This window comes from Cucumis sativus, chromosome 7 (genome assembly GCF_000004075.3).
Source record: "Cucumis sativus cultivar 9930 chromosome 7, Cucumber_9930_V3, whole genome shotgun sequence".
Taxonomy (NCBI): domain Eukaryota; kingdom Viridiplantae; phylum Streptophyta; class Magnoliopsida; order Cucurbitales; family Cucurbitaceae; genus Cucumis; species Cucumis sativus.
The window spans coordinates 18,410,699-18,421,533 of NC_026661.2; the positions used below are offsets into that span (position 1 = coordinate 18,410,699).

The 10,835-nt window shown below is 31.3% G+C and overlaps 1 protein-coding gene across 2 annotated transcripts; it reads right to left on the reverse strand.

Moving 5' to 3' along the window:
- Positions 1-5,115, reverse strand: LOC101211394 (dol-P-Man:Man(5)GlcNAc(2)-PP-Dol alpha-1,3-mannosyltransferase). Of its 2 annotated transcripts, none has more exons than XM_004135990.3 (13): positions 4,819-5,114; positions 4,700-4,734; positions 4,280-4,417; positions 3,595-3,663; positions 2,705-2,862; positions 2,564-2,630; positions 2,408-2,461; positions 2,035-2,123; positions 1,740-1,856; positions 1,180-1,313; positions 971-1,049; positions 601-657; positions 1-474 (listed from the first exon to the last, which is right to left on the reverse strand). In XM_004135990.3, exons 1-13 carry the CDS (start codon positions 4,958-4,960, stop codon positions 306-308), a joined length of 1,308 nt encoding a protein of 435 aa, XP_004136038.2. In that variant the 5' UTR covers positions 4,961-5,114; the 3' UTR covers positions 1-305. The 2 variants fall into 2 exon arrangements, 1 of the variants encoding a protein (XP_004136038.2); XR_004218520.1 differs by lacking the exon at positions 601-657 and adding an exon at positions 658-709 and having other exon boundaries at positions 336-474; positions 4,819-5,115.
- Positions 5,116-10,835: the final 5,720 nt, after the last annotated feature.

A 10,835-nucleotide genomic window follows, 5' to 3' on the forward strand; every position in this document is an offset into this window, starting at 1 on the left:
TTCTTGGAATCTTGGAACTTTCAAATTCAAATTGCAACAATTTCATGTTGAACTCAAAAACCCCAAGCACAACTGTGTAAGTTATGGTTTTTCTTTCATTTAGCAGCACTATGATTAATAATATAGAGTGAACCTACAAAAAACAAGAGTAAAGACAACAGCAGCTTTCAAGGGTGTGTTCAAATACTTAACCTAAATCAGCCTCAAATTTGATGCTCGACAACCTGAAGTTGACCCGTTGTCTTACGATATTATCCAAGACCCATCTGCAAGAGGAAGAAGGAAGAAGGAGGTGTTTGTGTTTTTCATTTTTGTTTTCTGTCTAATGCTTCACTGCGAACATAAGGATACTCTGCTGGACCAGACCACAAACCCCAAAGCAAAAGTAGGTGAAGACTTAGAAGCAAGATGGAGGAGTACATATTAGAAGGATAGACATTCCAACAAAACTCTATCCCTGCAAACACAAGCAAACTGCAAAAGAAAGAAACCAAAAACAACAAAATAAAAAACAAATACGAGAAATGATAACGATATATAATAATTAAGTATGTGCTCAAATTAATTCGGACAAGAAAGATGAGGTATTCAGCAAGGTACCGTAATAATGTAGGGAACGATGTCCTCCACAACAGATATGGAATCGAGAAGAAGTACCTGCAGCATAATGAAATCTGATGTTTAGAGCCGATTCCACAATACTTCAGGTCTGATGAATTATATGATCATGAGAATTAGATATTATACGGATGAAATTTTAGACACCACTGCTTGAGGACAAAATGGTGTGTTCATGAGAGTGTGAGATAATCTAATAAAATAAAACCTCACAAGTAATGTCATAAAAACTTAGTCATGGATCGTGCCCAAACGGAGACATTAGAATATGAGATGTAGCCGTCAAAAAGTGGTTTGATATGATTCATCCTTTTTCCATTAATTGTTAAGAACTTGAGTTACTTGAGCTTACCATGAGTAGAACTGATAATGCAATGATCTAGCACACAGAATTCCGATGAAATTCCCAACAAACATGGTTGTTACAACATCTGAGCCAAAGAAATCAACCAGAGAAAATGACGAGAAGGGTATTAGACACCAAAAAAAGACTATATGAAATTTATAAGACAAATCATCATATTAAAATTTACATCAAATATCGTTTTACTGCCAACTTACGTTCTTCCGTGAGTAACTTGAAGGATGGCTTGTCATTCTTAGACGTCGGCTTGGGAAAAGAACTGACAAGAGCCAATCTAAGTTTGATGGAGAGAAATTGTGAATGGATGAATTTGAAAATCCCACCTTCATGCCTGGAAGAAAGTGAACAAATATCAAATATTAATGGTGCGGCACATAATCCAGAAGATAAACTAGTGTAGTCATTAAGACTCATAACCGGAAACGTGGCACTCATAGATTGACAACATTTACCAACCAATAAAAGATGAGTATAACTCAACTAGAATAAAGTATGTCTTAAAGATCAACAGGTTTGTGATACAAATTCTCTCCGTACTAAAAAAGATAAATAAATATATAAACCTAAAGGGAAAAAACATCAAATTTTTGTCTTTACAATTAGACATCAAATTTCCAAAAACGAGATTATCATAAAATTCATTACCGGTGTTTTCTCTGTAAATCTTCCCCTCCTATCAGTCTCATAATAGAATATTATCACCATAGTAACATCAGTTTCTACTTTATTGTCAGTTACTTAAAGGTAAAGCACTTACTTGCACCACTTGTAATGAGCAAAAACTGCCAACAATATTAGGTGAGTAATCAGCAACAAAGCAGCAAACTGCTTCGACACAAAAATTGGTTCGGGGACGAACTTGAAGTTAACGGACCTAATACACCAAAGCACAAGCACTTTGAATTGAAGAAACAATATTACAAATAAAGACAATCCAACGCAAGAAGTTTCTCTTAAATCAACTATATTGTACCATTTAGAAAATAGCTAATAAATACAGGTATAAGATGTTCTTCAAAATGAGCAGGGCTTTGAAGTACAGTTAGATGTACCAAAAGTGGATGAAGACGCGCCCAAGATTAAAAGCTCTTGATACGTATGCAAATGGATGTGAAACTATAAAAGGAAGTGCCAAAAGAATCTGCAAAACCGACGAACAAGCAAGTATAAAAAGATGACAAAGCATCCTCAATGATGGAAATAGCGATTTAAAAACTAAACCTCGCCCCTTATAGAAATACAGACTCTGTACATCAAGCTAGTAGCAACTCATGGCAAACATGAGAGCACTATAAAACAAATTTTAAGGTGAAATTAATAATAATATGTCAAGAAATGTCATAAACGAGTCCAAGATTAAGAGCCCTTTTAACCCAGAAGATAGTCAGTTGCTGACATTTAAAATTAAAATAGGAAACAAAGCACCTGCACAAGAGCAGCCCCAGCTAAAGCTGTTATCACTCCACCAATATTTAGAGCCTGTCAAATAGATTGAAGTATCTTAACAACTAACAAATAATTCAAACAGGAATAAATTTGGAAATTAAGGTAAGTAAACCATGAAATGGTAATAAAAACTACCTTTAACATCAAAAGTAATAAAGGTGGAGCATACAGAAGAATGTTCATCTTTATAGAAACCGCAAAACTACATAAATAGATAATTAAACAGTTAAAATCGGTAACATAAAAACTAAGATGAAACAACGTAGATATTGATACCTGAAGATGATTAATCCAAGGTTCCACCTTCGTAAAAGAAATAAGGCCAATGCAGCATGGAGAAGAGTCATGGCAAAGCAGTCATTGAATAGACGGAGCATAAAGATGGAGTGCACTCGTTTGGAGAGGGAGAGTAAGCAAAAAGACCAGAACGGAAGCTGGAAGACAGTCAATTTGAAAGGATTTGAAAATATTAAAAAAATAGCAAAGACGTTCTACATCTCCAACCCAAACAAGCAGGCCAAGATGAAGAGGGAGTAAAGATTCCAACGGCAAGGCAAAGGCCAGTGTTGAATGATTTTACAAGGCAAAGGCCACCTGACCTTACAACATTTGAGTATCAAGAAAACTAGTAGAAAATTAATTCCTAGATAGGTGGCCATCATGGATTGAACCCATGACCTCTTAGTTAGTTATTGAGATTATATCTCCCTTTTTGCCACTAGATCAACCCATGATGGGCTACAAAAATCCAGTTTTAACCACAAAGCACATGGGAGAATGTCTTTTGTCATCAGAAAATACTCTAAACAACATCCGGATTAGTGCAAAAAAGAAACATATAATAAAGCTAATACTAAGTATTTGACAAGAAACCGTAAAATACCCTTATCACTGTCAATAAAGCTAAAGAAACGGTTGATCAAGCAAGACCATGTAGCAAATTGGCATGGAACAACTTCAAATGAGATTAAACTACTTGTTTGCCATCTAAAATTACTACTTGGACATATGCTACTACTTTCTTCTCACAATTAGTGTTAGCCTCAGATAAGGTCGAGGCTGTAACAACTAATGAGTTGCCCACTGAGTTGTATTAAGGAACGTAGTTTATATTCTGCATCATAAAAGAAATAGAACAAGAAAAAGAAAGGAAGATAAATGCTTACCGCATCGGTCTTTGCATAGATGAATAAAACAATTCCCAGATTTATAATGTACAAGACACCAAAAAGAATCTGCAATAATAGAAGTTTATTACAACTTGGAACAAGAACAGTATTCTCTGAGTACATATGGCAGAAGTGAAGATGCTGAGATTTGAGAGCAGCCTCACCAGCAAAGAAAAGGTGCAACAACTTATTTCAAAAACATTTTAAAAAGATTATTACATTTTTTTTAGAACAAAAAGTAGTGAAGAAGTGTTTGAAATACTTTCTGTAAAATTATCTGTTGTATCTGCATTGCCAACATATCGAACAAGTTATTAAAAGACCATTTTGGTTTGTAGTAATATCAATTCAGCACCTAGTTCATTAATGGATATGTTAGAATATATGTATCCTCTATTTAATACTCTAATGAATAAATGTATGTCTTCGCTCTAGTGTTTTTTTCTTGCCTACGACTACAGTTGTACATTGGAAAATGGCAGTAATGCTCTTGGATGGTAACCTCGACTGATCCCTCTCTGCATGTGAGAGAGTATGGTATTTTTTTACATAGTATCATTAATCTTCCCAAGTCATAAACTATAGTTCTTACAAACAACTTTTGAAAAGAAACAAAATATCAGTTTCTCTTTCCCCAAATTTAATTGACAGTTCCATGATCTCTATAAGTGCAAACTATTACCTGTGCTGGATATACCTCTCCTCCAGTGACATACTGTATGGCAGAATAAATATACAAAAACCCAGCTGGATAAACTAGAGGTCCAGTGTCTCCTTGCAAATTGCTGTAATCCCTCTCCCCTCCCAAAAATCCACTTACCTGCTTGAAAATAATACCATGATGTAAAACCCATTAAACCCTCCCAGAGAGAGAGTGGTAAGGCCATATTGAAACTAATAGTACAAGATCAAACAAACAGCCATTAATGTCCAAGAAATCCTTGACTTGTAGCAAAGTGATGGCATAATTCTCAAACACTTAATCTTAATCTGTAACTTAAACATCTTTTGCTATAATCACAATCAGTAATTTCATAGTTATTGCTAACTATCTCAGGAATTGGAGTCGATCAAAATATCTACTACCAGAAAGACGACTTACTTGTGACATGTAAGCGTCCCAATCAATTTTAGTATCTGGAACCAAACAATCAATGGCGTCAAAAGAGCATATCGAAAATTCATTTTAAAGAACAGAAATGAAAAGGAATTCGATCTCACAGGGGACAAATGCAATGATGAGGGCGACGAGGATGGCATCAGCCAGTAACAAAAATAACGAAAATACAAGCTTTGGATTTCGACAATATCTGTAGCTGGAAATGGCTGATTTCCTCGGAGGCTTCGCCGATTTGGTAGCCATGGCGCTCCCCGTCGTCCAATGCCCTCCGTCCACTGAGCTGGGATTCCGTTGACTGAGACGGCGCTGGTCCGAGAAAGCAGGCCGATGGAAATCGCCATTTTTTGATGGGCTGCAAATTGGGCTTTTTACCCAACGTAAGTTTTACATCCAAATCGCATTTGTTTTGAGCCCTAACCCTAATTCAACCACTTTGTGATCATAATTTTGATCTATTCTCAATAGAAAGTGAAAACAAAAATAAATAAATGACTATAAATTTAATAGTAGAAAAAGTTAAAAGGTTTTTTTTTTTTTTTTTTTTGTCATTTTCATGGTTAGAATTTAGTCTCTATCATTATATACGATAATCGGGAGTGATTTGATAAACTTTTCATATGCCTTATATCGAAAATCAAAATTTAATTATAAATTATTATATTCAAACCTGCTCAAGAATACCAAATTTATTAAAATTAAACTATAAGTAAATAAATATTCTAAATTGACGTGTATCAATTGGATATTTTTGTAACGGTTCATTCTACTTCATAAATTCGGTTAAAATTTTAAAAGACAAATCAAATGTAATCTTTACAGACAATTAAATAGTAGAAATATTGTTCTAATTCAAAAATAACGATATAGTGATTTAGATGGTACTTCCAATTTTATCAACTTTTCTAATCTAGTGTTTGTGTTTTACATGTTTAAAGTTGAATTTTTTATTTATTTGATCTATCCATATACAAAAATTAAAATTTGTATTTAAATATTGAAAAATCAATAGAGACATAATTCAATCAATTAGTGATGTCGATAAAATTGACGCGACCAAATTAAGCAAATAATATAAACCTTTTTAAATAAAGAGTAGACATTGTTTATATGTATTTCACTTTATTCTATAGATAAACAAGTTTCAAATATAGAGTTCTCAACATAAAACATTTGTCAAATCCAAAGATTAAGACACCTATACTTCACTTCATAATATATATATATATATATTGGCATAGATGATATTGATGTAAATAAGAAAACTATTTAAATATAATAATCAACATGAACGTCTCTCAAACTAAGTTATAGTTCTTATACGTATTCATATTAGTTTGAAGAACAATGAATTATAATTTGATATGTTTTAGGTGTATCTGTATAGAAAATGTTGGAGATATCGATTTTTTTGTCTTTCATGTACTATTACTCTGACTTACAATAATTATCAACTCAACTTATCAACAATAATTAACAATAAAGTAAACATAATTCGACTAACATAGAGTTTGTATTATATATTATCACACAAACATGAAATTACGTCACTTCTGATGTCAAATGAAAAGATTAAAGAGAGAAGGTAGAAGGGGTGAATAATTGGAGTACATATATCCTTTTGAGATATCTTAACCCCTAAGCTAAGGTAGGGTGTCCAAAGTGGTGTAGATAAACATTGGAATTAGCGGTCCATGACAGTCCAAAAAATATATAGACTAATTATCAATCTATATTATCTTCATATACTAATTTATCAACTTTATTTTATGTGATAGACACATGTTGCTACCAAAACTAATTATGATGTCCTTCATAGATATCAAATTTATATATGATAGACACATGTTTCTACCCAAATATATGTAAATACAGTTTGGTCTTTACATCTTAATTCTTTGTTTAGTTTTATTCCATGAACTGTATCCATTGTTCATAATAGTATTTGTTTTAAGGTTAGAAATATGGGATGTGTTCGGCATCTAAACAACAAAGTTTAGGAACCCAACTTATCTTTTTTATGAAGTTTATAGACAATCGATATTACTTTTGCTGATTATTGTCAGTCGATCATTAGATGTCATTTTTTTTTTTTTGTAATTTTATGACAAATTTTTTATCATCGATGGTAATGAGTTTTCACCTTAAGAAAATTAATAGAAGATAAAAACATTTTTTATAGGTGATTTGAAATGCGTCCCTAATTTAATTATAATAATATTTTAAATACATTTTTTTATTATTCTATTTTTCTTCTTTTGTGTTTTTTAAATAATAACTACTACTAGATTAATTTTTTTAATTATATATCTTCTTTGTTTAAAATAATTACTTTCTTCAATTTAGGAGGATTTGTTTATTTTGTTCTGTTTTGTTTAGATGAAAATTGATGATGTACGCGATCCAAGTATTAGTTAAATCTATTGCTAATAGAGTAAAAAGTGTAAATATACTTCACATTACGTGAGGAATAATATTTAATTTAACTTTTCAAAGATTAATCGTATTAAAAAATAACTTTTTTTAAAACACACTTTTTAAATATATCAAAATTTTATAAAAAGTTTAAATAAAAAGTAACATGTTTTTTTCTAATTCATTTGTCTTCAATTTTCTTTATTTTTTATTAAGGAATCAATTTCAAATTTATTGAAGGTATATGTATATATTTTTAAATACAAGAAGTAACAAAATATTATTTTAAGTTTTAAGTAAATGTATTGTGTAATCTAAATTTTGTCATTTTGTCCACCTTCCTGCCTTCTTCTCCCTCCACGTGTCCCCCTTTCCCATTTCTCCACCTCTTTAAATCCCCTCTCCCCTACAAATCTCCACCCAGAAAATGGCTTCCACCGATCTAAAACACCGAAAAACCGATGACTCCACCCCCACTTCCACCGTCTCTGCCGATGACAACGACGGTACCAAAAAATCCAAGAACAAAGTCATAGCCAAACGAGGCCTAAGATCTCTAGCTCTTGCCATCTCCATCCCCGTTTCCCTCACTCTCTTTTTCATCCTCCTATTCTCCAACTCCAAGAACTACTACCCAGCCTCCGCCCCGAAACCCTTCTGGGTCCCGTCGGCAAAGGTCGTAAACTGGGGGTCTTTGACTTCTAGCTTGTTAATGGGCGTCGCCGCCTGGCTGGTCTGGGCCGAGGGCGGATTCCACGCCAGACCCAACGCCCTATACCTTTATGGTTTGTATTCAGTGTTGTGTCTGACGTGGTACGCCCTCATGTTTGGTGCTGGCGCGCGACGGCTTAGTGCTTTGGCGTGTTTGGGAAAGACAGCAGCGTTGGTTGGGTGCGACCGGTTGTTTAGAGGAGTGAACCCACTTGCGGCAGATTTGGTTAAGCCATGCTTGGTTTGGTCTGTTTTGCTTACGGTTGTGAATCTCACTGTAGTCTCTCTTTGAGCTAGGTTTAATAATAAAATAACATGGCTATGTTGTCTTCTTCTTTTGGTTCTTTTTCTTTCTTTTGATTCACTTGTGAATTGGATTATGTGGCTTCTGATTTTGCACTTTTAAATATAAATTTCGAGCTTGGACACTTCTCGATCTGTCCTTTTAAAAAGTGAGAAATTTTGGATAGAGGATCAAATGTATAGTTAAAATTAGAGCGTAGCCCTAAAAAGATGAAATCAGGCGTTCAATTTTTCTCAGTGTCAATTCAGTATTTGGTGAGTTGGAGGAGTTGGTGAAGAATAAATAATTATATAAAGAACAATGAAATTAAATAAAAACAAAACAATATGTGCATACTTAATTGCATGATAAGTAAAAATATTAAATATATTGTTTTCAAACTAAAGTATATTTACACACCTCAATAATTTAAATAGTTTTAAATCAGCACAAAAGAAAGTTTCAAACACTTTCTAAATAATCTTATCCTTGAAGAATAAAATACGTTGTCCAATATTTTGTCCACGAGATAATAGATTGGATTGTGATTGTGGTTGGATGATAGATTACATTGTGCTGCTTAGCAATAAATTGTCTAGGTTTAAAGTTAAAAAAATATTGAGTTGAAAGTTTAAAGAAGGTGTTTGGAACACTTAATGTGGAACTTTGGGAGTTTAGAAGTGGAAAAAAACTGAAAAATAAGAAAGATTCTAAACTTTAATAAAAACGAAAACATCTTTCATTGTTTTATAAATTTAAATAAACGTGGATATGTAACAAAGTATTGTCTTTTTGGTTATTTGACATATACATACAAATAATATCAATATGACATTTAGATTTGATAGTATTCCTATGAATGATTGTATGAATGAGGATTTTTTTCTTTGTTTACTATAGAGATGTAGATCGGACGAAAGCAAAATAATTTTCGACATTTTATCTTAAGTCGTAAAAATTAAGTACTTAATTAGCATAACTTTTCTTACATAGTAATACACTCCATCTCCAAAACTCAATGACATGTTAAAAAAATATTACTAAATGACATATTTGTAAATATTACTAAATGACGTATTTGTTTTTTTGTTTTCTATATCAATCATATCAATTATGTATTCGTAGATATTTCTTAGTTAATAACTCAAGCTATCGAGTTTATAATATTTCAATTTAACGTAGATAAATTTGTTGATGTTAAATAATAAGTAGCCATTAAACTTTTTTAAGAAAAATTATTAAACATGAGGAAATAAAAAATAAATATAATGCTTTTCGAGTTATAACCACATATATCCAAGAGACGGATTAATATGGTCTTGCAATTAACTACAAAATTATTACTATTATTTAATCTTTATTTATTATCGTGTCTATGTTTGATATTTTTACGAGGAATGTTGTGAAAAATAGAATATTTGACAAACTATTTTGCTTTTAAAAATAAGTATTTTCTTTTCACGTCTCTTACAAAAAAAACTGATTTGCATATTTTTTTAAATACAATGTTTGTATTTTGTGCTTTTGCAAAAATAACAAAAAAATTATGGTAATAGAGTCTATCACAACATTTTTTAAATTCGTAAAAGTATAAAATTTAAAAGTGATGATCATCTTATAACTTATGTTTATCGTCTGATAGTCATATGATTACCGTTCGATAGCCTTCTGATAACTTATGATTATCATCTGATGGTTATATGCAAAAAAGAATTGGTGTCATAAACTATTTTTCTTTTTTCTAATTGTTTTGGCAATTTGATGCAATTTTCCTTTGTATGTTTAATCAAATTCTAAAAACAAAAGCTAATTATATTTCATCAAAATTTAGCTTGATTTGATAAAAGAAAACAAATTAAAATTTTAGATGCAAGAAGATGTGTCTAAAACAAATGATTACCAATAATACATGGACTACATAACTATTTCTCTTCCTATGATCTAATATCAAAGTCTAAATGAATATTTAGTCCAATTAAAAAAGGGGGATTTGATCCAAGAATTAACCTATTATAATATATACATGAATGATATAATTTAGATACAAAAAATAGTATGATCAAGTCAAACTTTACTTAAACAATAATAAAATTTTGTAATTTGAAAACAAACGTGATCGGTAAAAATATAAGATCGAAAATCCTACAAGTGTTGTGTGCTTATTACCGCACAGGCTCTAATGTTTGAGTACGATAATTCTAAAATAGAGATCGGATGAAATAGAAAGAGTTGAAAGAATAATGAATTGATCCATAAATGGATGGGTTTATGTACGTTTCGGTCAATCAATATTTAGAAGAAAGAAAAACAAGTGAAAGAAGTCACCATGAACACCAATCCCCTTATATTTGTGAAGAACATCCCTAAACAAAATGCTCTATTTTAAATATATTACTAAAAACCAATCGATGCCTTTAATTCTTTCTTTTAGAAAGAAAAAAAAAAGTATAGTTTTACTTTATTATTCCTCTCGTTTTTTAATTAATTATTTTGAAACAGTATTCGTATTATCTAATTAAAAATTATAAAATAGTACTAAACCTAATTTTAAATTAACAAATCATAATTTAAAAAAATAAAAAAACAATAACAACTATGTTGGTGAACTACTAAACTTTCTTAAAATTTAAATACACTTCGTTTAAATTTAAATAATTTATTGTATGCTTCGTTAGTTAAAATAATAATAATAATAATAATGAACTTCATGAA

Coding starts and splice junctions, on each gene's coding strand:
- LOC101211394 (XM_004135990.3), bottom strand. CDS start 4,960: ATGGCTACCAAATCGGCGAAGCCTCCGAGGAAATCAGCCATTTCCAGC. Junction 4,418..4,699: donor GGGACGCTTACATGTCACAA/GTAAGTCGTCTT, acceptor ATTTTCAAGCAG/GTAAGTGGATTTTTGGGAGG. Junction 3,664..4,279: donor GAGAGGTATATCCAGCACAG/GTAATAGTTTGC, acceptor CTATTATTGCAG/ATTCTTTTTGGTGTCTTGTA.